This window comes from Pipistrellus kuhlii, unplaced genomic scaffold, assembly GCF_014108245.1.
Source record: "Pipistrellus kuhlii isolate mPipKuh1 unplaced genomic scaffold, mPipKuh1.p scaffold_m20_p_6, whole genome shotgun sequence".
Taxonomy (NCBI): domain Eukaryota; kingdom Metazoa; phylum Chordata; class Mammalia; order Chiroptera; family Vespertilionidae; genus Pipistrellus; species Pipistrellus kuhlii.
This window is the reverse complement of record NW_023425562.1, coordinates 54,823,817-54,848,165: the sequence shown is the minus strand read 5'-3', so window position 1 is coordinate 54,848,165 and position 24,349 is coordinate 54,823,817. Positions and strand designations below refer to the sequence as shown.

The window sequence follows — 24,349 nt, the reverse complement described above, 5'->3', positions numbered from 1 at the left end:
TGTGTGTGTGTGTGTGTGTGTGTGTGTGATGGATACCAGCAAAAAGAATTGCTAGATCAATTAATAACCACTCAATAATGAATTAATATTCTAATTTCCTCTCGCGTTGGTCATTGTCCTTGCAATTCTTTAGCAATTCTTCTGCACAGCGAAATGTTCTCTCCAATCATTAGAGGATTGCAAAACAAGCCGAGGGAGCTTGGAGAACTTGCGGGTGTCATAAGAGGATGGGGAGTCCAGCTAATAATTAACTGATGACGTCTCGCCTTTGAAGACGGTCTCCCTGATCCGTTTTCCTGGTTTCCTCATGTGGAGGACTGCCGGCTGGTTTACTGTCCGCCTTCTCCAAACCTCTGTAGAAAAAGGAAACCTGCCGACACCCAGGAGTGAATTGTTCCGGGAGGTGGGGTGGGTAATATCACCCTCTCCTGTGTGAGTGATGAATTTCAGCCCTCCTCACGCTGTCTGGCTTCGGGGATGCGGTTTCCACAGCTCTGGCCTAGCTAGGGCTCTGGATGCAGATTGGAAGGGACCGCATTACAATGAAGTGTCCTTGTTAATAATCACACAGCCATTACAGCAGTGTGGCTCCTGGGAGGCTTTTTTAAAATTTATTTATTTAATATATGTTATTGATTTTTTTACCAAGAGGAATGGAGGGAGAGAGCTAGAAACATCGATGAGAGAGAAACATCAACCAGCTGCCTCTTGCACACCCCCTACCGGGGATGTGCCCGCAACCAAGGTATCGAACCTTGACCAGAATCGAACCTGGGACCCTTCAGTCCGCAGGCCGACGCTCTAACCATTGAACCAAACCGGTTTGGGCCTGGGAGGCTTTTTGAGCCTCAGTTTCCTCCTGTGTATAAAGAAACCAAACAGCTCCTCTCTGTGGAGGCGTAGCAAGGATTACAGAAGATGATAAAGGCAAACTCCTCACACAGTGCCTGCCTGGCAGGAAGTAAGAACGCCATAAATCGTCACCCGTGTGATTATCCTCAAATCAGGCAGATAGTATGGCTCAGAGGGCTGGAGACTCAACTAAATTCACCCAGCAGCAGCAGCAGCAGCAGCAGCAGCAACAGCGGCAGAGTTGGAAACGGAACTCAGGCAGCAAAGGGAACTGGAGATTGGGAGGGAGGGGGGGAAGGGGGAGGCGGCGAAGAAACCTCCCAAGCGGCCCAAGCTGCGGGCCTGGTGGGGAGAGTCCAGGTGTGGGGCGGGGAGGTAAGGTGACCCTTGCCCGGCGACCGCGCCCGTGCGGAGCGCATTCCCAGGCCTCCCGCCGGAGGTCCGCAGGTGACTGGCGGGGCCCCGAGCAGCGCGGGGAGCCGGGTTTGCCGTCTCCATGGCGACCGCCCGCGCGGCGCCAGCCTGACAGCCCGTCCAGGTTTTATGAATGGGTGACGTCACGGGCCTGGCGTCTAACGGTCTGAGCCTCTTGTTCAGACGCTGACACAGACCAGCCCGGGAAGCCCGGCGGGGGGAGGGCGGGAGGAGAGGGGGACTCAGCTTGCAGCTGCCGCGCTGTGGGAGAACCTGATCTGAAATCTTTTCTTTTCTTTTTTTTTTTTTTTTGGGGGGGGAAACATCCGAAAAAAGGAGAAAATTTTTAAAATCATTCCTTGATGCAGATGTGGGGAGTTTTTGCAGCGGGTTGCAAATTCCGAGTAGAATCAGGAGGCTCAGCGTGCCCACTCTGGGAGCCGCCATCTATCTCGTTCAGGTCCCAGAGGCCCCAGCCCCCAGTCCTAGGGGAAGACTTTCCCAAATTAAGTGCTCCCACCCCGAGGGGCCTGGGTAAGTCCCCCTGGCCCCAGGACATCAACAACATTCCCTGGCAATTGGGAGAGAGGCGAGCCCCAGTTCAGAGTGTTAGAAGGAGGACCCGCTTTCATTTCGGACCCAGTATTCGGGAGATCAGGGTCCCAGAGGTCGTCTTCCAATGGGATCCAGAAGCCCAGGCTCTCTGGGCGACCCAGAGCCGGCCGCTTCTCCACCCAGGCCTCAGTTTCTCTCGTCTGTAAAATGGAGCTGGAGAGGTGAGAAAACGAACCCGGAGAAAACGGGTTCTCGGTCTTTTTTGTTATTGGCAATATCGATTTCGCCTCCTTGCCTCCTCCCCGAGGTTCCCAGGTAGCCCTCGCCTCCCTGGCCACCCTGCCCCAGCCTTCCCACTCTCTCTCTTCTGGAGGTTCGGGGTCCCCTTTCTACGCCCTCCGAGGTACAATCGTAGTGCGGGAGGCGGGGCCCAGGGGCGCCCGAGGCCACGCCCCCAGGCCTCTCATTGGCTGCTTTTGAACGTCTGAGCCCGCCCCTCGGGGCGGGGACGCGGCGCCTTTATAAGGACCCGGCGGCGGGGCTCGGAGCGTGCCTTCCACCACCGTCTCCCCGCGCCCGAGTTTCCCTCCGCGCGCCCAGCCCCGCGCCTCTCACCCCGACGCCGGCAGCAGCATGAAGGTGGCCAGTGGCAGCGCCGCGGCCGCCGCGGGCCCCAGCTGCGCGCTGCGGGCCGGCAGGGCGGCGGGCGAGGGCGTGCGCTGCCTGGCGGAGCAGAGCGTGGCCATCTCCCGCTGCGCCGCCGGCTCCGCCGCGCGCCTGCCCGCGCTGCTGGACGAGCCGCCGGTCAACGTGCTGCTCTACGACATGAACGGCTGCTACTCGCGCCTCAAGGAGCTGGTGCCCACGCTGCCCCAGAACCGCAAGGTGAGCCGCGTGGAGATCCTGCAGCACGTCATCGACTACATCTGGGACCTGGAGCTGGAACTCAACTCGGAGTCCCAGGCCGGGAGCCCCGGCGCCCGGGGGCTGCCCGCGCGCGCCCCGCTCAGCACCCTCAACGGCGAGATGAGCGCCCTGGCCGCCGAGGTGAGCGAGCTCCACATGGGAACGCGAGGTCGTGTTTTCTTCCTGCTGCAGATGGGGAAACTGAGTCCCGGAGAGGGGGCGGTGGGGTGGGGGGCCGGACCCCACGTCGACCCTATGATCCTTTGGGGTCCTGGCTGCGGAAGGGCTCCTAAGGGCATGGGAAGAAGCGTTCCGGGCTCGTGGCTCCCGGGGAAGGGGCGGCTGGCAGCCTGGTCCCCTCCCCAGCCCGCCCGTCTCACCTCTTCTCTCTCCGTTTGTTTCACAGGCGGCGTGTGTCCCCGCGGACGACCGCATCCTGTGCCGCTGAAGCGCGTGCCCCGGACCCGCCGACCCCCGCCCTGCAGGGGCGAGAGGCAGGAGCGCCCCGGCCCCGAGCGCCCGGGGAGGAACAGGACAGGCCGAGACCGGCGGCCTTGGGCTGGGGCTCCCGTGGACCCAGCCCGGGGATGGGGGGCTGACAGGACGACGGGCCGACCTCCTCTCCACACCTACCAGCCACCAGAGACTTGGGGGAGTTTCCCCCCCGTGTGTTTCTATTTTTTGAAAAGCAAGACATTTTAAAAAATGGTCACGTTTGGTGCTTCTCAGATTTCTGAGGAAATTATTGCTTTGTATTGTATATTACAATGATCACCGACTGAGAATATTGTTTTACAATAGTTCTGTGGGGTTTTTTTGTTGGTTTTTTTCTTCTGTTATTAAACAAATACTTTAGATGATGGTAACATTGCAGTGTTCTTGGGTTGAGGGGAGGGGCGGGGGGTGGGGGTGACCCCTGACCCTTTTCTCTCACAGCTGGCGCTGGGAGGTGGGGGACTGGAAGGCCACATCTGGACTGTCCCTTTCACCGACCCGAACTGTGTTTCCGGTGTCTTTAAAGTATTCTTTTCCCCATCACTGGCCATTTCCCGGCTCCCTATTGTCATCACGTTAAGTACTCTAGGGTTTCTCAAAGCGGCCATTGAGCCGGCTACGGGGGTCCCCGGGGGAGGTGGTTATAATGCAGATCGACCTGCCCAGCCCCCTCTGGGCTGGGAAGTTATTTAAGTCGGAGAATCAGGTCACTGGGCCCACCTGCACATTTGCCAACAGGGAGGAAGTGAGATCCAGAGGGAAGGGACTTACCCAGAGCCTCCGCCTGTCGGAGGCAGGGCTCCCATCGCTCCATCCCCCGGCAGGAGGTGCCGCCCCAGCGGGCCGCCTAACCCCGGTCCCAGCAGGCTGCCCGGGGGCTCCAGGCTTGTCCAAGTGGGTGAGTAGGTTGGCAGGGCCAGCCTCGGCACAGCTGCAGGGCCACCTGCTCTGGGTCCGGAGCCGGCCCCCTCACCCGCAGCTCACAGGAACCTCCTCTTGCCCTGGGGCTCCTGTGTGGGCTCTGAGGAGTGGGTGAGTCAGTCCCCAGCTCCCGAGCAGAAAAAAATGTCATTGGCAAGGGCCTATCGGCCTGGACGCATGTGTGGAGTTTGTAGTCACAGGGGAGTGCGTAAGCGTGTGTGACATGCATGAACTGGTAGTTCCCCGTGGGGCTGGGTCCTCTGTTGGTGTACAGGCCTGGGGTGTGTGAAAAAAGGGCAAATGTGAGCACATGTGCTCTGCAGATAAGTGTGCAACCTCCAGCTGTTTGGGCTCGTGTGTTCCGCCTAAATGCATTGTGGGCATCTCCGCATGGGTCTGGTTTGATGGATGAGTGTGTCCAGGGGCTGCAGGACCACCCGGGGCTCCTAAGTGTGTCATTGTTCTATAGATTGGCTGGCATTTCTGGGTCTCTGCCCGTCTGGGGTGGCGGGGGGGGGGGGGGGGGGGGGGGCTGCCGTATTCAGGCAAACGCTTCCTGAACAGTTCAAGTGCCAACTTCCCTGGCAATTAATTGTTAGGCCCTTGGGACACCCAACTCCATGTACCCTACCAGGTCAGCTCCCATGTGACACAGGGAGAAACCGAGTCCTCAAAAGGGCAAAACACTTGTCCCAGAGAAGCTGAAGACCGTTGTTCATACACCGCGTTCGTAAATAAAAATGGGATAAAAGAAATAGCGCCTACTACCATGAGCCTGCCCCTAAGCTCAACCCATTACATAGAGCATTTCTCGTGGGGGCTAAACGCAGGGTTCTGGTCCCAGGTTTACAACAGAAACAGGCTCCGAGGGGATGAACAACAAATAAATAAAAGCTGGTCATCTCCTGAGCGAGAACATTAAAGCGGGTACCACCCCGTCTAATCCCCACGTTGCACACCTGAAACTAATAGTGTATCCACTGTAATCGACAAATTAAAAAAGCCAGGTCCCACCCCTTCCCCAAGCACCTCGGGAACTTTATCAAAGGACCCAATAATTGGAGGTAAATGAAGCCCTTTGCTACGCCCCGTCCACTCCCCACCCCGCTGCTGTTTTACGGCATTAACTTCATAAAACGGTGGAGAGAAAAATGAAGTGGGGCCCTTAGCCCGCCGTGTTTGCCGGTTATGAGTTATTAATTGTCGCCCGGTGTCCTTGGCGTGTCCTCAGAGGTGCACGTGTGCACCCACTCCCTCCCCTCCCGTGTGGGGACACCCCCCCCCCCCGCCTGCAAGCCCACCCACGGGGCGGGGGCGTGCCCCGCGTGCCCCCTCCCCGGCAGGCAGGCCCCTCCCGGGAGCACGGCCCGCCGCCCCGCACACGCTGGCTTCCACGTTCCCCTCTTTTCCCCTTTGGCCCGCGCCCAGCCCATCTGGAGGCCGGCTCCGCGGCGGCCTGGGAGCGTTTCCATCAGCTGGGCCCGAGGAATGCGGAGCCATTTAACCTGAGCATCCCCAGGTGTACGGAGGCGCCGGGCTGTCTGGGGCCCGCCGCCTTTGGCACGGCCGCGGAGACAAACAGCCGCCCCCGCCCTGCCCGCCCTCCGCCCGCAGCTGCAGCGGCCTGGGAACGCGGGCGCCGGCGGCTTGCATAAGAGGCTCCGGCTCCGCGGGGGGAGGCGAGGGGGACAGAGGCCTCCGGGGGTGTGTGTGTGTGTGTGTGTGTGTGTGTGTGTGTGTGTGTGTGTGTGTGTGTGTGTGTGTGTGTGTGTGTGTGTGTGTGTGTGTGTGTGTGTGTGTGTGTGTGTGTGTGTGTGTGTGTGTGTGTGTGTGTGTGTGTGTGTGTGTGTGTGTGTGTGTGACTGTGTGTGTGAGTGTGTGTGTGTGTGAGTGTGTGTGTGTGTGTGTGTGTGTGTGTGAGAGAGAGAGACTGTGTGTGTGTGTGTGTGTGTGTGTGTGTGTGTGTGAGAGAGAGAGAGAGAGAGAGAGAGAGAGAGAGAGAGAGGAGAGACTCCTTTCTTTCAGCCCCTGCTTGGGAAATCATTAACTCCTTAATCCCTCCTGATGGGGTGGAACACCAAGGTTCCTTGGACCTTGGACTGCGCCTCTCTAGGGCAGTGGGCCTGAAGTTTTTTCTTTTTTGTTGTTGTTTTAACAAGCACAGAGCACTTAGGGTGTGCCAGGTACTATCCTAAGCTCTTTTTACAAAATACATATTTGTATTGATTTCAGAGAGGAAGGGGGAGGGACACACACACACACACACATATCAGTGATGAGAGAGAATCACTGCGGCCCCCCGGCAGGCCCCCTCCTGGGGATGGAGCCCCGAACCTGGCATCTGCTCTTGACTGGCATCGAACCCGGGACCCTTCTGTCTGCTGCTGATGCTTTATACCTGGAGCCAAACCAGCTAGGACTACTAAGCTCCTTTTAAAACTTGACTTATTTAACCCTCACCGCTGTATGGGGGCAGCGTTATCATGTACTCATTTTAATAATCACAGCAGCAGCAGCAATCATAAGAGGCTAGTATTTCAGCAGCGAGGCCGGGCCCCGAACGCTCCTCACTCACCGGGACGAGCCTCGGTTAGCTCACCTGGAGAATGGGCTCAGACCGCAGCCTCCAGGGCCCGCTGAGCCGCTGAGTGTCAGTCCAGCGCTGGGGTGGGCCTTAGTGGATGCTGGTGTAAAGTGGGTTGAGTCTTTTCTAAGGGGGTTTTGTCGTATCGGCCCTGTCAGGCGTGTGGGCCCATTGCTGGTCCTACTTCCGGATGAAAACAGGGAGACATCGGAGAGGGACAGTGACCCACCCAAGGCCATGGTGGGGCCCTCACTGACGGGGAGGACTTTCCCAGAAATCAGGCCTACGAGAGGCTTCCTGTTCCCTCGGGACATCCAATGTAGCCTCTTTCATCTTATTTCCCAAGTGAAATCATACCTGGTGTGTATGATTTCAATTGGGAAATTTACTTTTTTTTTTAATGCATCAACTGGGAAAGCCAAGACACAATACATATCATCACAACTTTTGCAATCCACCATTTGGTTTGGCATTTCTCAGTCTCCAAAAGCTTACCGGAGCCTTAAAGGATGGAAGTGGCCCAGGCTCTCAATCTCTGAGAAATCCTGGGACAGGTCCTCGTGACCTGGTTCTGGAGGACAGGTCACACAGCTGGCACAGGCCTTAAGCCAGGCGGAGACCAACCAAACTGTGGGCATGCCTGCTTTTGCCCTAGAGGCTGAGAGACCACCAGGCCCTGACCTCTGGGTGCCTACCCCCCTCAACCTTACACTTGCCAATCTGAGTCACCCAGACCTCAAAATTGGCTTAAGAGGGGGTGGGGGGAGGTACTCCAAAGCCCCCCCCCCCCAACCCCACTTTGCCTCCTGAGACAAAGGCTCAGAGGTGGAACCTGTCTTCATGCCAGCTATTCTTACAGAGTTCCAGAAACTGCCGGCGAGCAAGGTCTCGCTGCCCAGGGTCACACACAGCGAGCCTGTCCAGCGACAGGAGGGCCTGGGATCCCGGCCTGGCTGCCAGAGGGAAAGGGGGTGAGTCACCGGCAGGCCAGGTCTGGGCGCCCCTTTCCCGGAAAGGGAAAGGAAGGGAAGAGCGGAAACCAGAAGGCCTGGAGGCGCGCAGAGGCGGGGCGCCCTTATCTTCCCAGGACCGCCCTGGCCGCCCTTCCTGCCCAGCTCTTGCAAAACCCTCTTCCCGGAGCTGCTCACAGAGGGGCACCCAGGGCCGGTAGAGGGTTGCATCAGGGCCTTGTGCAAGGGGTGGCCGGGGACAGGGACAGGGGGATGGGTGGTGGGAGGGTGGTGGCTGGGGCCAAGAGGGGGCAAAGGATGGCAGATGTAGGTTCTAGGCGCTGTGTCACTTCGATTGGTCACATGTTGCACTGCCCTGGCTCTCTGCATTCTCAGCCTTAAAATGGGTGTTACAGCCGAAACTGGTTTGGCTCAGTGGATTGAGTGTCGGTTCTGCGGACCGGGTGGGTCCCAGGTTCAATTCCGGTCAAGGCCATGTACGTTGGTTGCGGTCACATCCCTGGTAGGGGGGTGTGCAGGAGGCAGCTGGTCGATGTTTCTCTCTCTTCGATGTTTCTAGCTCTCTAGCTCTTCTATCCCTCTCCCTTCCTCTCTGTGAAAAATCAATAATATATATATATATATATATATATATATATATATATATATATATATTTTTTTTTTTTTTAAATGGGTGTTACAGTCTCTGCTTTGAGGTTCCTGTGACATCATTCTGACGCCATCCACTCATCAAGCCCCAGGCCAGGCCATTGTCTTATCTGCCTGGAAAACTGTACCAGCTTCAACTGGTTCCTTCAACAAACAGTTACAAAGCCTCCTAGCTTGGGAACCAAGGAGACTGCGGGAACTAACTGTTTAGATAAAAATCTTGCCTTCTTGGAACTTACATTCTAGCAGAAGACAGACAGCAAATAAATATGCATGTGTATGATCAGAGGAGGATTTCCCTGAAGTTACTGAAGCTTAAACTTCAGATCCTCTCATCTGGAAAGAGCCCCAGCAATGTTATGGTTTATTGGCGTGTGTTCATGTAAAATTTGCAAAATGCTGTGCCTACATATATGTAGGCTCCAAAAACCTAGATGCTTTACTTTATATGCAGAGGAGGCACAGCAAGACCCAAGCTTGAAGGCAAAGCTGCAGGAGGCGCTGCAGAGTCACGTCTACGCCGGCCGCTGTGCCTCTTGGCTTGAGAACCCCATCTTTGAGGGTCAGGGAGAACTGGGTGGACCAGTGCGCGGCCGCCTGGTTCCTGAGTGCCCTAGCAAATGTAGGCACCACGCCCACTCTGGTCTTCCTTCGGCCACTGGCGCCCCCTCCTGGGGAGATCTGGAAGTGCGCTAGCGCAGGTGAGAAATGAGGCCCGGTTCCCGTAGGAACGAAAACTGGTGCCTTAGCGGGCTCTAGCGGAATATTTGGGAACTGCACTCACATCTAAGCGCACATTGGAAGAATATTTTCGGTCTGATATATGAATGTTTGTGTACATGTACACAGCAGGCGACGAATTCAGAAACATCCACCCTCAGCCTTAACTGCTCTTTCCCCCACTCTCTTCCTTACGGTGTGACAGCCCCCTCTGAAAACTCATTACCTCTTCCATAAGAGGAGAAGATCTTGGGCAAATTGTTTTTTTGATTTTTAAAAAAATAAATTTTATTGATTTTTTACAGAGAAGAAGGGAGAGAGATAGAGAGTCAGAAACATCGATGAGAGAGAAACATCGATCAGCTGCCTCCTGCACACTCCCCACTGGGGATGTGCCCGCAACCAAGGTACATGCCCTTGACCTGAATTGAAACTGGGACCCTTGAGTACGAAGGCCGAAGCTCTATCTATCCACTGGGCCAAACTGTTCAGGGCTTTGGAAAATTCTTTCTTTTTTTTAATATATTTTATTGATTTTTCACAGAGAGGAAGCGAGAGGGATAGAGAATTAGAAACATCAATTAGAGAGAAACATAGATCAGATCTTTAGAAATTTTTAGAAAACTCTAACAGCAGCACAGAACACACTCTTTTCAAGTGCACATGGAACATTCACCAACTCATGAACAAATGTTGAAAATTTAAACTATATAAAGTATGGTTTTGTTTTGTTTTTTTATCATAGTGGGATTAGAAATCAAGAACTGAAAGAGATCTGGAAAAAACCCAAATATTTGGAAACTAAACAACACTTCTAAATAACCCATGGGTCAAAGAAGAAGTCTCAAGAGAAATTAGAAAACATTTTGAACAGAATTAAAATGAAAATACAACACGTCAAAATGGTGAGATGCAGCTTAAACAGAGCTAAGAGTGCATTTATACAATTAAATGCTTATTGGAAAAGAAGAAATGTTTCAAATAAATAATATAAGCTTCTATCTTCAGAAACAAGCAAAGGGCAAAAACAAATTAAGCCCAAACCAAGTAGAATGAAATAAAGAGCAGAGATCAATGATATGGACACAGAAAAACAATGAAACAAAGAGCTCATTCATTGAAAACATCAGCATGACTGGTTTCCTTATAAAAGGGGGAAAACTTTGGCACAAACAATCACAGAGGGGAGACAGTGCTAAGAGACATAGGGAGAAGGCAGCCACTTATAAGCCGAGGAGAGAAGCCTGGGATAGTCCTCTCCTCGCAGCCCCGAAAGGAACCAGCCCTGGAGACCCCTTGACTTTGGACTTCTAACTTCCAGGCCGTGGCACTCGCTCCCAACAGCCCTCACAAACTAATAAATGAACTTAGCAGGGTCTTAGAATAGAAGGTCAATATATAAAAGTCAGCTGTGTTTTTTTGTTTTGTTTTTTGAAGTTCTAGCATCTGGAAGTTCAAAATCAAGGTGCCGGAAGATTCCATATCTTCCTGGTTCGTAGACAGCCATCTTCTCATTGGAACCTCGCATGGCAGGGGGGATGAGGTCTCTTTTACAAGGGCCCTCATCCCATTCGTGAGGGCTCCGCACTCATGGCCTAAGCCCCTTCCAAAGGCCCCAACTCCTAAGACCATCATGAGGAGATGACGTTCAACATACCCATTTTGAGGGGACACGGACATTCAGTCCATGGCACAGCCAGACCCCACTTCATGCCAGCCTGGAAGTGAAGGGAATCAGAGTGACCAGTCTTGAAATGTAGAGCATTCAGGCCAAGAAGACTGTGCATGGCCGAAACCGTTTTTGGCTCAGTGGATAGAGCATCAGCCTGTGGACTGAAAGGTCCCAGGTTCAATTCTGGTCAGGGGTAAGTGCCTTGGCTGCGGGCACGTCCCCAGTGGGGGGTGTGCAGGAGGCAGCTGATCGCTGATGGATGTCTCTCTCTCATCGATGTTTCTGGCTCTCTATCCCTCTCTCTTTCTCTCTGTAAAAAGTCAATAAATATATTTAAAAAAAAAGAAGAAGGAGAAGGAGGAAGAGGAGGAGGAGGGGGAGGGGGAGGAGGAAAAGGAGGAGGAGGGGGAGGAGGAGAAGGAGGAGGAGAAGGAGAAGGCTGTGCATGCCCATGTGTGTAATTTGGGAAAATGAAAAGTGCTGAGAAGAAACTCCATCTAGACTGATTAGGGAAAGCACTTTCCGTAGGGGTCGGTAAAGTCTCTCTGAGGAGATCATATCTGAGCTGAAATGTGTGTGGAGTCTATTTGTTTGTTGATTTTACAGACAGGAAGGGAGAAAGAGAAACATTGATTTGTTGTTCCACTTACTTAGGCATTCCTGAGCTGATTCTTATATGTGCCCTGACTGGGGATTGAACCTGCAACCTTGGCACATCAGGATGATGTTCTAACCAACTGAGCTACCCACCCTGGCTGAGCTGAAATTTAAAGGACAATGGTGGGGTCTGAGGCAGTCAATCAATGTTGATGTTTCTCTCTCATCAATGTTTCTCTCTCTTCCCCTCCCTTCCTCTTTCTGAAATAAATAAAAACAGCTACCTGATGCTGAGGAATCTGTGCGTCTGGAATTCAGAAAGGGCACAGCAGGGATGACTGGTCTCTGCTCCAGTGTCGGTCCTCGGCTGGGAAGACTTGGTGCTGAGGGGGACTTGAGTGGCTGGTCCTGGGATCACCTGGAGAGGTACATGTCTCCGAGTTGAGCTGGTACCTCAGCTGGGCTAGTAGCCAGACAAAATATGTCCGGATGGCCTCTCTGGATGTTCTCTCCACGAGGGCTAATTTGGCTTCCTCTCGCATGGTTCTAAGAATGTCCCCAGAGAGTATGTAGCATGATCTGGCTTTGGAGGTCACATAGCATCCCTTTCAGCATGTCCTAATCAGTCTAGATTTATTTTCTCCCCGGCGAAGGTTCAAGGAGAAGGGTCACAGCCCTAGCTGGTTTGGCTCAGCGGAGAGAGCGTCAGCCTGTAGACTGATGGCTCCCACGTTCGATTCCGGTCAAGGGCACATGCTCAGGTTGCGGGCTAGATCCCAGTAGGGGGCATGCAGGAGGTAGCTGATCAATGATACTCTCTCATCTTGATGTTTCTTTCTATCTCTCTCATTCCTTTCCTCTCAGATATCAATAAAAAATATTTTTTTAAAAAAAGGAGTGGGGTTGCAGGAATGTCAAGGGCACATTGTAAGAGAGCATGTGGGATTGGGGTACTGTGGAGGCCACAGTTATGGTAAGTTTCCTGGGCCACATCAGTGGGATGCAGTCCCGGGTTCATGCGCCAGCTGTCCTAGAGCAGAGAAGGCCTGGGTCCCTCACGCCTCCCTGCCCACTCCTGGTTTGGTCTGTGGTACAGAAAGTCCTGGAAGACCCGAAGCAGACCATGCCAGGCTGGCCCTACAGCGGCATCTGAAAGGGCCAGTGCCTGCCCTGGAACTGATCTGACCCCCTGCACACACACACACACACACACACACACACACACACACATCCCCCCACACCCCTCCCGGGATCCCACCGCTTCAGCCCTTGGCCCAGTCGGGCTGTTCCCTGGTGCTGGTGCTGCAGAAGGGGGCAGAGCATGGGCCTGGCACAACAGAGACAGGGAAGCCACGGCCAGTGACTGAAACCGAGGAGGACAGAGCTAGGGATGGAATCCCAGACGGGCCTCCCAAGGCCCAGCTTCGGCATCACTCACTCTCACAGCCCTTCTCCCCACTCGCTGAGAGTTCGATACCCGATACCCGCTGGGCAGCTCCAAGCCCTCAGGGGTCAGAGCCGCCCAGGGGGACTGAGTGACTGACAGGTGGGACCTGGGAGCTGCAGCCCCGCCTGGACCCCAGTGATGGCTGGAGCGGGGACAGACGGGGCGGGACCAGAGGGGAGGCCTAGCAGGGCTGTGAACACGGCCCAATGGACTGACAGGGTCAGGGGCAGGCCAGGCCGAGCAGCGGATGAGGAGCCTGCAGGGAAGGGCGAGGCCCCAGTCGGGCGGGGCCGGGATGGCTGAGGGGCCGGACCGCTAGCTGGAGCCCCGCGGGAAGGGGAAGGGGCACGGGGACTGTCTGAGCGGTGGGAGGACGGCTGGCACCTCGGGGCTGGGAAAGGAAGGAGGATCCGGGGACCCGGCAGGGGTCAGGATCTAGAACAAAGGCCTCTGTGGGTGGGCCCAGGGGCGCCCTGGGGGCGGGACTAAGGAGCCCTGAATGACAGCCGAGGGCTGGGTCGAGACAAAGTCCGGGCAGCTCTGCGAGGGACTCCTCTTAGGGCTGAGCAGCGAGCTTCGCGCATGTCGTGCCCGGGTGAGGGGCGGTCGCCGTTGTGCGGGCTGCCACCGCAGCCTGCCTCCTCCGAGGGCATCTGTCCTGGGGCCGGACCGGTGCAGAGAGATCAGACCTGCCCGAAGGAGGGTTCTACCTCCCGGGCCCCGGGTCCATCCGGGCCCTGCGGTCGTTAGCCCAAGGCGTCCACCTGGCCCTGACCCAGCCACCGGGCCATTCCCAGGGCGGGGAGCCCGCCATCGGAGATTCAGCGATTTCCGGTCCGGCGTTTGGTGCTGGCCCGCCCGCCTGTCCACAGTTGCAGAAGCGCTTTCTGAACTGGCCCCGAAGCTACGGACCTTTGCTCGAAGTCCTCTGAGCCCGGCTGCTGCCCCGCCCTCGTGCCCCGCAGGCTTCAGGGCTCCGGCCAAACCCGCGTCAGCGGAGTCCCAGCCGGTGAGAGGGTGGGCGCCAGGCCCGAGCCTGGCCCCTCCTCCCGTTCCCAGCCCCGCCCCGCCCCGCCCCGCAGGCCCCGCCTCCTGTTCCCAGTCCCGCCCCCGCCCCGCTGGCCCCGCCTCCTTCCCCCGCCCCCGCCCCTGCCCGGCTGGCCCCGCCCCTTTTGTGCCGGGTGTCCCGACCGTACCCTGGCCACACCCCTTCACTGCAGCCCCGCCCCAAGGAGAAGTCCCGCCCAGTCCTACCTTTCCCCGCCCCTCTGTCCCAGATTGACAGCCCCCCTCTGTCCGAGATTGACAGCCCTTCCTCCCTGGCCCCGTCCCTCACCACCCGCTCAGACTGGAGGTCCCACATTCACCCGGTCTCGGGGTCCCAGAGTGGCTGAGGATAAAGGTCCGCCACTCTGTTCATCCATCACCTCTTCATTCGGGCCCTGCGTAAGGTCTAGGTCTTCCTCAGTATCCCCTCTGGGAGACGGAGCTGAATGGAGAGGGTTGGGGAGCGGGTCCTACCAGCTGGATGCTGAGGCCCTGGCCAAGGTCTTCATGGGCAGAATCTGGGGTCTGATCAAGTGAGTCAGAGCTGCAGGGTCACACCGCAGGGCCAGTGGGAGAGGGGCAGGTTCCTCTAACGCCCTCCCTTCTTTTTCCGCAATGTCAGCCCGCATTCCCATTCACACAATCCCCGCCTTAGCGGTGATGCCCCAATCAAAGCTCCCTCCCCTCTGTGCCCAAGATTTCGGGGAAAGAGTCCTGTTCCTGGCCCCACAAGTCCTGAGAGACCTGCCCTCTAGGAGACTGACAATTCCCAGGTTCGGGGCCTCCAGAAACGGCCCCCTTTGCCTCACAGGCGGTTGTTCTACCCTATATCAACCTTGAGCCATCCAGCCCACCTCCATCCCATCTCCCTCAGCTCTAGGGCCAGCGTCCCCAACGGATGTCCCTTATCACAGCGTCGCCACACATCTTCAGTCTGGACAGCCGCTGGAAGTTCCCACAGAGGTGAGGGTGGGAGAGGGCGGGGCGGAACAGAGGGTCTCCATCCCCAGATGCCTTCCCTTGGGAGCCCTCTGAGGGATGGGGAAACCGGGGTCCATTTGGCCACTAGCACAGCCAGGCAGCGGCAGAGCCACTCACTCCAGTGCCAGCAGCACCACCTGTCCTTGGAAAACTTCATCTCAAGGCGAGCTCTCCCCAGGCTGCCTGAAGGAGGGTCTTCCCTGCCTTCCTCAGGACACAGGTCAGCATCCAGGAGGCAAGGTGGCTGGTCTTCTTGGGTGTCTCTCAATCTGTAATTCCCTTAGTCCTGCAGAAGGCGAGGAGCAGCTCCCAGGAGTGAGGAAGGCTGGTCCTGGGAGCTGGGGCGTCTTTTGGAGGTTCAGGAAATCCCCACGCTGCCCTCGGACAGCTCGGCGTCTGTTACTGCTAAAGTCCAGATCGGAGATTCCTCCATCCGGCCCACTCTAGGGTTTCTCTGTCACCTGCTCTTGTAGGCGGAGCTGGCCCCCTGGGGACTAAGGAAACACTGGCTGGAGTGTGTCCTTAGGGCCTCCCTGGGCTTCAGAAACCCTGGTGGATGGGTGAGCACTGGGCACACCTCCTGGGCCCAGAGCTGGGAGACCTAGAACTCTGGTCCCAGGTCTCAGCAGTGACCCACAGCTCTAGTCCACCATCAGTATTCTAACAACCCAGGACACATTTATTTAACTCATGCTCTGTTCCATTTAACCATATCACTCCCGTACTTACCTTTGGTGACCTTCCTCTTCCTTCTCCTCCCCCTCCTCCTCCTCCTCCTCCTCCTCCTTCTTTTAAAATACATTTTTATTGATTTCAGAGAGAAAGGGAGAGGGAAAGAGACAGACACACCAATAATAAGAGAGAATCATCTACTGGATTGGCTGCCTCTTGCACGCCCCCTACTGAGGATCGAGCCGGAAAGCTGGGCATGTACCCTTGGCTGGAATCAAACCTGAAACCCTTCAGTCTGCCGGCTGATGCTCTATCCACTGAGCCAAACCAGCTAGGATGACCATTGTTCTTTATAAAATAAAATCTAAGATCCATACCATGGTCTCTGAGGCTCTGCTTTGTGGTCCAACCCCATTCCAACTCTCCCCTTTGCTCACTGCATGCTGGCCAAGATCGCCTTTCTCTGCCCTTTGAACACACCTGTGTTTTTCTGCTCTTGGGCCTCTTTCTCTGCTTGGAACTGGATTGTAAACCCTATAAGGATAGACACTGTGTTTGGTTTTGTTTGGCTCTCTCTCTTAAACTGGTAGACAGTAGATAATAAATGCCAGCTGTAGTAGGTTTTAATAAATAATCTGTATAATAAAAGCCTAAGTGGTCCTTACAGAAGGACCAGAACGACCGGTTGCTATGATGTGCTTTGACCACCAGGGGGCAGATGCTCAATGCAGGAGCTACCCCTGGTGGTCAGTGTGCTCCCACAGCGGGAGCACCGCTCAGCCAGAAGCTGGGCTCACGGCTGGTGAGTGCAGTGCTGGTGGTGGGAGCCCCTCCCGCCTCCGCAGCAGTGCTGAGGAGCAGCGAGACAAGCATTAGGAGCAGGCGGGTGGTAAGGAGCGAGGGTCCTGGACTGGGAGAGGACACAGGCGGGGCTGAGGGACCCCCTCCCAGTGCACAAATTCCATGTCCTGGACCTCTAGCTCTTGAATAAATGCATTTGATGCTTTTCTATTGACTTAATCTTTACAACAGCCACGTGAGGTAGAAACTATCATTAAATCTTTTTTTAGGAAAGAAAACAGGCGCTCGGAGAGGCCGGGCCGCATGTTGAAGGCCGCAGCTATGACGTGAACCCCACAGGGAGGCTTTTTCACCTCTCTTTGGGGATGGGGGTGTGGGAGTGAAACAGGACACCGCAGGCCAGCTTCCAGATCCTAGAAAAGTGGGCTTCCTGGACAGGAGGCATTGGGTCCGGGTTGGAAAGCTGGCGTTTGACGTGGGTCTGCAAAGGCCCTCGGAGAGCATCGGGGTGGAAGGAACAGCCATGAACAAAGGTGCGGAGGCAGGAGGATCCAGCTCTTGGAACTACCCCGCTGGAGGCCGGGTCAGCCAGGACACACCGCCAGCGGTCCCCGGGGTGCAGTCAGCTTGGGATCCAGAGGCAGGACTCCGGTAGGCGTAGGCGGCCAGACACTCTGCAGTCGCTCTCCCCGCGAGGCTCCGGAGCCCTCTGGGAGGTGAGCTGGGCGCTCCCACGCCCCCCTGGGGCAGGACGTTCCCACGCGGGGGCAGGGGCGGGCGGCCTTGGGAAAGGCTTGGGGCGGGCCCAGGGGAGGGCGTCTGAGCTCCAGTCCCTCTGCAGCTCATTCTCCGTTTCTCGCTCAGCAGACCTGGGTCGCTCCTGCAGCAGAGAGGGAGGTAAGTGACTGGGGGTGGGGGTGGGGGGGTGGGCCTGGCTTGGGGAGAGTGGGGGATGGGACTTGGACTCCTCCGTGAGGTCCCTGCCATGGAAGAGGGGAGGGGGTTCCTGGGGAATTATGCTTTGTTGGCATACAGGGTGCCATGTCTTTCCCCAAATGCAGATTGCTCCTTCCCTTTCTCCATCGGTGGGGCTCTCCCACCCACTCGACTCGGATGGGGAGCCCTTCCTTCCCAAATGGGGGGCCCTCTCCCACTTACCACACACGGTATACTCCTTCATAATTACTGGGTGCCCCCTCCCCAGATGTGGGGGGGCTCTTCCTCTTTCCAGAAATGAATGCCCGCAACCCTCTCCAGATGTGAGCTCCTTCTCCTCTCTCTGGCCCATTTTGGTCCTTGTCCTGCTCTAGAGTCCCCCCCTCCCCCCACGGGATGTCTGTCCCCGAGACTCCCCACCCCATGGGGGTTTGGGCTCATCCTGCCCCCCTCCTCCACTGGATCCAGCAGAGCAGGCTCTGCTGCACGTAGGCAGCCCATTGGGGGGGGGGGGGCAGGCTGTCTGGCAGAGATGGTGGCAGATGGCCTGAGGGAGGAGAGGGAGCCCCAGACCTGCTTCCTCCCACCCGTCTCTTCTGGGGAGCAAACAACCCAGGATGGTTTCCCAAGCTGCCAGGCTGAGCTGGGGCGGGAGGTAGGCCCCCAGCCCCAAACTATTCAGACCCTGCCTTAAAAATTAAGCCTCCTCCCGCCGAAACCGGTTTGGCTCAGTGGATAGAGCGTCGGCCTGTGGACTGAAAGGCCCCAGGTTCGATTCTGGTCAAGGGCATGTACCTTGGTTGCGGGCACATCCCCAGTGGGGGATGTGCAAGAGGCAGCTGATTGGTGTTTCTCTCTCATCAATGTTTCTAACTCTCTCTCCCTCTCTCTTTCTCTCTGTAAAGTATCAATAAGATATATATATTTTTTTAAATTAAGCCTCCTCCCACTTCTCAGATGGGGAATTGAGGTCCCGGGGGCAGAAGCTCCAAATGTCTTGGACCCCAATTTACCCCCATGGGGATACCAGACAAAATGAGAAGGTCGGGGGACCTGAGGGAGATGCTGAAGTCTTAGAAGCTCCCCACCCCACACCCCCGCCACACACAGCTGTGGAAATGGTTTCTCTGTCTGGGCCCTAAGGGGTAGGGTCAGAGGGCAATGTGTGGGCTCATTCACATGCACCCCCAGATGTTCTTCAGAGCTGCCCGGAGGTTGGTGCTGAAGAAGCGAGGACTTGGGACTCGAGGGACACACAACGCGGGAGACGCTGGTAAGACCCGGACGCCCTCCTCCCCTGCCTAACTCCACAGCCAGGGGCGGGAGTGCTGTCCGCAGGCTGCTCTGTCCCTTCCATGCTGGGCCTGCCCAGAACCGTTTCCCACAGCCCCATTCCCGGGTCCAGGAAATGGAGCTCCCACATCCCACGCTTCCTCAGGGCCTGCCCCCTCCACTTGAGGCCTCTGTGTGCTGAGGTGGAGGTGCTGACAGAACCGGGGCCTCCTTGGCAGACCAGGTGTCAGTGCCAGTCCGGAGATGCCTACAGCTGGAGAGACTGCAGCCAGCTAGCAGAGGGTCTTTCTGGTTTACTTATTTATAAAGAAGTAACATTCATCGAGCCCTGACCATGTAGCCCTAGCTGTGATAAATACTTTATACAGATTAACACATCTAGACTTCCCAACAAACACGTGAGGTGGAGGAGTGCTGTTATCTCCGTTTCTCAGATAGCAAACTGTGTCGGTCTGAGGACGGAAGGGTCCCGGGTTTGATTCCAGTCAGGCGCGCATGCCCGGGTTGCAGGTTCCATCCCCAGGAGGGGGCCTGCAGGAGGCAGCTGATCAATGATTCCCTCTCATCACTGATGTTTCTACCTCTCTCTCCCTTCCCCTCTGAAATCAATAAAAATTGATGACTAAGTAAGTAAAGGCATACGGATATTGTTTTACTGTTTGCAGAGCACTTTTGCACCTGTCAGCTCAGGTTCACCTCATGAGCCTTTGCTCACCATTGCCTCTGCCTGACTTGCCTTCTTTGCCTCGTCCTACCAGAGAACTCAGGATTGGAAGCCGGGGGGAGAAGGGGGCTGAATTGCAGCCCTGGCCCTGGTCCTTCTGGTTCTGTGAATTTTATTTTATTTATTTTTTATTCCTGAACCGAGAGCAGTGGCTCTTTTTTATTTTTATTTTTTTTACATATATTTTACTGATTTTTTACAGAGAGGAAGGGAGAGGGATAGAGAACCAGAAACATCGATGAGAGAGGAACATCAATCAGCTGCCTCCTGCACAGCCCCCACCGGGGACGTGCCCGCAACCAAGATACATGCCCTTGACTGGAATCGAACCCGGGACTTTCCACTGAGCCAAACCAGTTCTGGCTGGTTCTGTGAATTTTTAGCTGCAGTTTCTTCATCTGTAAAATGGAGTTAACAGCATCACCTAGCTCAGAGTGATGTGGAATGAATGAGTCAACTTACCTGAAGGCCTTAGCATGGCTCCTGGCACACAGGAAGTGCTCAATAAATGCAACTCTTCTTTTAAAAATATATATCATTGATTTTTTACAGAGAGGAAGGGAGAGAGATAGAGAGTTAGAAACATCGATGAGAGAGAAACACCGATCAGCTGCCTCCTGCACACCCCTACTGGGGCTGTGTCTGCAACCAAGGTGCATGCCCTTGACCGGAATCGAACCTGGGACCTTTCAGTCCACAGACAGACACTCTATCCACTGAGCCAAGCCGGTTAGGGCCAACCCTCTCTCTTCATATTACGGTTAGTGCTGGCATGTCCCAGGGGCAGCCTGAACTCAGCTCCTTCCTTGTACCCACAGCCCAAAGCAAGGGGAAGACGGCCCCCTACACCAATTACCACGCCCAGCGCTCCTACCCCATGCCGGACGAGCCCTTCTGCACAGAGCTCACCGCCGAGCAGCGGGCCCTGAAGGAGAAGGAGAAGGGCAGCTGGACCCAGCTGAGCCACGCCGAGAAGGTGGCCTGTAGGTCTGGGCTGGGGCTGGCTGGGGAGAGCGGGCTGGCAGGGGCTTTGCAGAGAAGGGCCCATCAGGGAGCCCCCACCCACAGCAGCCAGAAATGCACACCCAGGGGAGAATTTCATTCATCTGTTCATTCTTTATATTCACTCCATTACTGTGCATAGCCTGGTGCCAGAGGATGCTGGGGACACAGGAGTGAATCACCCAGCTGGTTCCCGCCATCAGAGTGCTCCCCGTCCAGTGGGGGAACTGACACCAACCCCGATAGCTGTAATGCAGGGTGCGTGGCTAAGTGAGGTGTGGTCAAGTGTTTGTGAGCTCCTGAGAGAGAGAGAGAGGGAGAGGGAGAGGGAGAGGGGAAGGGAGAGGGAGAGGGGAATGGAGAGGGGGATGGAGTCCAGAGGAAGGCACATTCCCGCTGGCGCTGGATGGAGAGGAGGAGGGTGCTGTAGGTACCGGGAACAGCATGGGGGAAGATAGGGGAGCAGGGAACATGGAGGGTTCTGGCATCACTGAGTGGTATGAGGAGACAGAGCCAGGAGAGGCAGGTGAGGTGGATGGGGGAGCAGGCATCTGACCTTGAGGGGCAGGGGGGATGTGTGACCCCAAGTTATGGCCACCAGAAGTGCCCTGGGCTACCAGTTCCCGGCCCCGCTTTGCGTACCCGTACTCTAGATGCTTGATAAGAACTTGCCGAATGGACAGCGTCTGCCGCAGGGAGGGGGAGGCTGGAGATCCCCAGACCTAGAGCTGGCTCTGGGCCCTTGGGGGGCTGCCCCTGAGCCCCCTCACCCCTCTCCTGCTCCCAGTGTACCGGCTGCAGTTCCACGAGACCTTCGCCGAGATGAATCGCCGCTCCAACGAGTGGAAGACAGTGGTGGGCTGTGTCTTCTTCTTCTGCGGGTTCACGGCTCTGCTCATTTGGTGGCAGCGGGTCTATGGTGAGTTGCAGCGTCTCGCCCGGTGCCGCCCTGGGCCTGCCCGGCGGCCGCAGCCACAGCCATGTTCTTGTCAGAGAGCTCATCTCAAGATTTTGAGAAGTCCCCCAAGGAGGTGGAGGGCGAAGGGCAGAGCACAGCTGTCTGAGTGGCAATGTAGGGACTCCCCCTGTCTGGGCCTCAATGGCTCCATCTGTAACATAAGAGTAATAGTGCCCACATCTCGGGGCCCTGGTGAGGTCTGAATGAGAGAGAGCTGCAGGCCAGCTGTGGTTAGGAGGATATTCTTACTGCGATACTGGAGCCGTGGCCTGGGCGCGGTGTGCTCAGGGGCCTGTGAGAATCCAAAGGAGAGAGAGCAGGAACCCTGGAGGGCCACCGGAGGGAGGCACATCCCAGCTGGCTGTTAGTAAGCATGAATTTTTCTTTTTCTTTTTTTTTTTTTAATACATTTTTATTTTAAATATAAAATAAAAACATATTTTATAGAATGGCCAGGAGCCATTCTAAGGCCCTCAGGTAAGTTGACTCATTTGCTCCGCATCACTCTGAGCCCGGCGATGCCGTTAACTCCATTTTACAGATGAAGAAACTGAGCAGCTAACATTCAGAAAGGAAGGACTCTAGATACATCAATGATGAGAGAGAGTCATTGATCAGCTGCTTTCTGCATTTGGCCACCCCTCCTCCCCCAAACTGGGGCTGGAGCCTGCAACAGGGGCATATGCCCTGACCGGGAATTGAACCGTGACCTCCTGGTTCGCAGGTTGATGCTCAATCGCTGAGCCACGCTGCCTGGGCAGACATGAATCTTTCAGTACATTGTTCCAGCCGCGGTGACGGAGTCCCCAGCATGCTCGAGCTTGAACAAAATAAAGGTTTTGTTCTTGTCTCGCAAAAAGGCCACGGGAGGTACAGGGACGTCACAACGTCAGGCTTCTTACACCTCGTTGCTCTGCCCTCCTTAGCGTGTAGCTTCTCCTTGGCATGCACGATGGCTGCGCCTGCCCCAGCCTACATCCCAGGAAAGAAGAGGGGGAGGGAGGAAGCACGCCTTTTTAAGGCCCGGAAGTTGCGCACACCACTTCTGCTCACGTTCTGTTCGCTAGAAATGATCACCTGACCATATCTAGCCACAAGGAACACTGGGCAGTGCTGCCTTACGCCCAGCTGACCGTGCGCTGCTATACAACAAGGGTGGTTCTGAAAGTGTGGCTCCTGGACCAACAGCTTCACGTGGGTACTTAGAAATACAAATTCCCGGCCCACTCTGGGCCCACCGAGTCAGACACTGGCGGTGGAGCCCAGCAGTCAGCGTTCTCACGGCCCTCCAGGCGAGGGGTGTCGCTCAGGGTGGAGGAGCACTGCTCTGAAGGAGGGGGAGGATGCTGAGGAGGAGCTGCAGCCAGCTGACCTCTAGTGGCGAGTCAGCCTCCGGGGCAGACGGGTCAGGAAGGGCAGTAAGACCTGAGGGGTGTCGGACACTGTGGTCCCAGCCTTTCCCTGCGCCAAACGGGAAGGCACCTAAAATACCCCAGGGGCGCTTCAGCCTTTGAGTTAGGTGTTGTCCTCACCAGACTTCTTTTTAAAAAAAATATATATATTTTATTGATTTTTTACAGAGAGGAAGAGAGAGGGACAGAGAGTTAGAAACACCGACGAGAGAGAAACATCCACCAGCTGCCTCCTGCACACCCCTTACTGGGGATGTGCCCGCAACCAATGTACATGCCCTTGACCAGAATCGAACCTGGGACCTTTCAGTCTGCAGGCCGGCGCTCTATCCACTGAGCCAAACCGGTTTCGGCACCAGACTTCTTAAATCCGCACCCGAGGATATGTTTTTGTTGATTTTAGAGAGAGAGGGAGAGAGAGAAACATTGATCAGCTGCCTCCCAAAGGCACCCCAAACTGGGATCAGACCCAGAACCTTTTTGTTCTCACAAGGATGATGTCCAACCAACCAACCTACCCGGCTGGGCCTCCCCTGGTTTTTAAAGTGAATGCTTCTATCCTACCTCCTACTCCCAACCCCTTCAGGAAGTAAAATAAACTTTTATCCCGGACTCCTCCCAATAAGTGGAGCAAACTGAGTAATTACAGCTAGAATAGCTACCATGTATTATGGGCTTAATACCTGTCCCACATTATGCAAATCATTTTATAAATAGTAACTCATTTAATCCCCACAACCCTAGTGGAGAGGACCTGGCTTTGACAGATAAGGAAACCGAGGCTCAGAGCGATAAAGTGACCTGTTCAAAGTCACACAGCAAGAGCGTGGTGGATCCAGGATTTGAATCCAGACAGGCTTCAAACCATTGCTCCTAATTACCCCAGGGCCACACAGCAGGCGGGGAGACTGAGGCTCTGAAGGGGAGGGACCTTGACCCAGTTCCCACGGCGCATGGAAGGCAGAGTTGCGATCAGGACACGGAACTCTGTGGAGGGTGATGGGCAGACGGGCTGGGTGGAGGGAGCTCCTCCACGCAGGGCATCCTACGCCTGTCCCTGGGACCGTGGCTCAGAGGGAGGGGGCGGCCCTGTCCCTGCCCCATGCCTTCCTGCAGTGTTCCCCGAGAAGCCCATCACCCTGACGGACGAGTGGAAGGCCAAGCAGCTCCAGCGCATCCTGGATATGAAGGGCAACCCCGTGCAAGGCCTGGCCTCCCGCTGGGACTATGAGAAGAAGGAGTGGAAGAAGTGACTGCATCCCACATCCCAGGCCACTCCCCTTGCCCCCCGCCCAAGCTCTCCCCTGGCCCGGAGCCTGTGGAGCACCCCCTCCCCTCTCGTTCACCCCAATAAAGCTGGCCTGTTCTCTTCTGCCTTTGATCTCCGCCTCAGTCTTTATCCGCCACCGAGCCTCCACCACACCTAAAACCAGGCAGCGCAGTGGCTCAGAGCCCGGCGCACCCGGGCGGGCTTCCTGGAGGAGAGGTGAGGGCTGAGCCTCACGGGGACTGGGAAGGCGGGCGGGAGAGGGAAAGCACTCCAGGTGGAGGGAGTGGCTTGAGCAAAGGCAAAGACACTCCTTTATTCAGCCAAGTAACACATTCTTACTGAGGACCTACTGTGTGCCAGGCGCTTACCCCTCCAGGCCTGGGAGAGGCAGCGGGAGACACTCCCTGGCCTCAGTGGGGGAGACAGAAGAGTAAGTATGATATATAGTAGGTGACCTGGTTTTAAGTGCTA

The 24,349-nt window shown here is 55.9% G+C and overlaps 2 protein-coding genes and 2 long non-coding RNA genes across 5 annotated transcripts; 3 read left to right on the top strand and 1 right to left on the bottom strand.

Annotated features, from left to right (window-relative positions):
* Positions 1-1,866: 1,866 nt before the first annotated feature.
* Positions 1,867-3,247, bottom strand: LOC118707902. Its single transcript, XR_004984413.1, has 2 exons — positions 3,108-3,247; positions 1,867-2,034 (listed from the first exon to the last, which is right to left on the bottom strand). It is a non-coding gene; the product is annotated as an uncharacterized LOC118707902 (long non-coding RNA).
* Positions 2,364-3,593, top strand: ID1 (inhibitor of DNA binding 1, HLH protein). Its single transcript, XM_036418742.2, has 2 exons — positions 2,364-2,868; positions 3,134-3,593. The coding sequence occupies exons 1-2, from the start codon at positions 2,455-2,457 to the stop codon at positions 3,173-3,175; spliced, it is 456 nt and encodes a 151-aa protein (XP_036274635.1). The 5' UTR covers positions 2,364-2,454; the 3' UTR covers positions 3,176-3,593.
* Positions 3,594-7,459: 3,866 nt separating this feature from the next.
* LOC123651529 lies at positions 7,460-16,866 on the top strand. Its single transcript, XR_006740315.1, has 3 exons — positions 7,460-7,698; positions 12,231-12,308; positions 16,773-16,866. It is a non-coding gene; the product is annotated as an uncharacterized LOC123651529 (long non-coding RNA).
* Positions 16,867-16,898: 32 nt separating this feature from the next.
* Positions 16,899-23,980, top strand: LOC118707900. Of its 2 annotated transcripts, none has more exons than XM_045574586.1 (6): positions 16,899-16,999; positions 17,151-17,180; positions 18,411-18,492; positions 20,055-20,219; positions 21,026-21,157; positions 23,725-23,980. In XM_045574586.1, the coding sequence occupies exons 3-6, from the start codon at positions 18,411-18,413 to the stop codon at positions 23,859-23,861; spliced, it is 516 nt and encodes a 171-aa protein (XP_045430542.1). In that variant the 5' UTR covers positions 16,899-16,999; positions 17,151-17,180; the 3' UTR covers positions 23,862-23,980. The 2 variants fall into 2 exon arrangements, with proteins under 2 accessions (XP_045430542.1, XP_036274634.1); XM_036418741.2 differs by having other exon boundaries at positions 16,901-16,999; positions 17,148-17,180.
* The last annotated feature ends 369 nt before the right edge of the window (positions 23,981-24,349 follow it).

Bases quoted from the DNA above. Each gene is read 5' to 3' on its own strand.
- ID1 (XM_036418742.2), top strand. From the start codon at position 2,455: ATGAAGGTGGCCAGTGGCAGCGCCGCGGCCGCCGCGGGCCCCAGCTGC. The intron at 2,869-3,133 runs GTGAGCGAGCTC...TTTGTTTCACAG, and splicing joins TGAGCGCCCTGGCCGCCGAG to GCGGCGTGTGTCCCCGCGGA.
- LOC118707900 (XM_045574586.1), top strand. From the start codon at position 18,411: ATGTTCTTCAGAGCTGCCCGGAGGTTGGTGCTGAAGAAGCGAGGACTT. The intron at 18,493-20,054 runs GTAAGACCCGGA...TTGTACCCACAG, and splicing joins ACACAACGCGGGAGACGCTG to CCCAAAGCAAGGGGAAGACG. The intron at 20,220-21,025 runs GTAGGTCTGGGC...TCCTGCTCCCAG, and splicing joins CCACGCCGAGAAGGTGGCCT to TGTACCGGCTGCAGTTCCAC.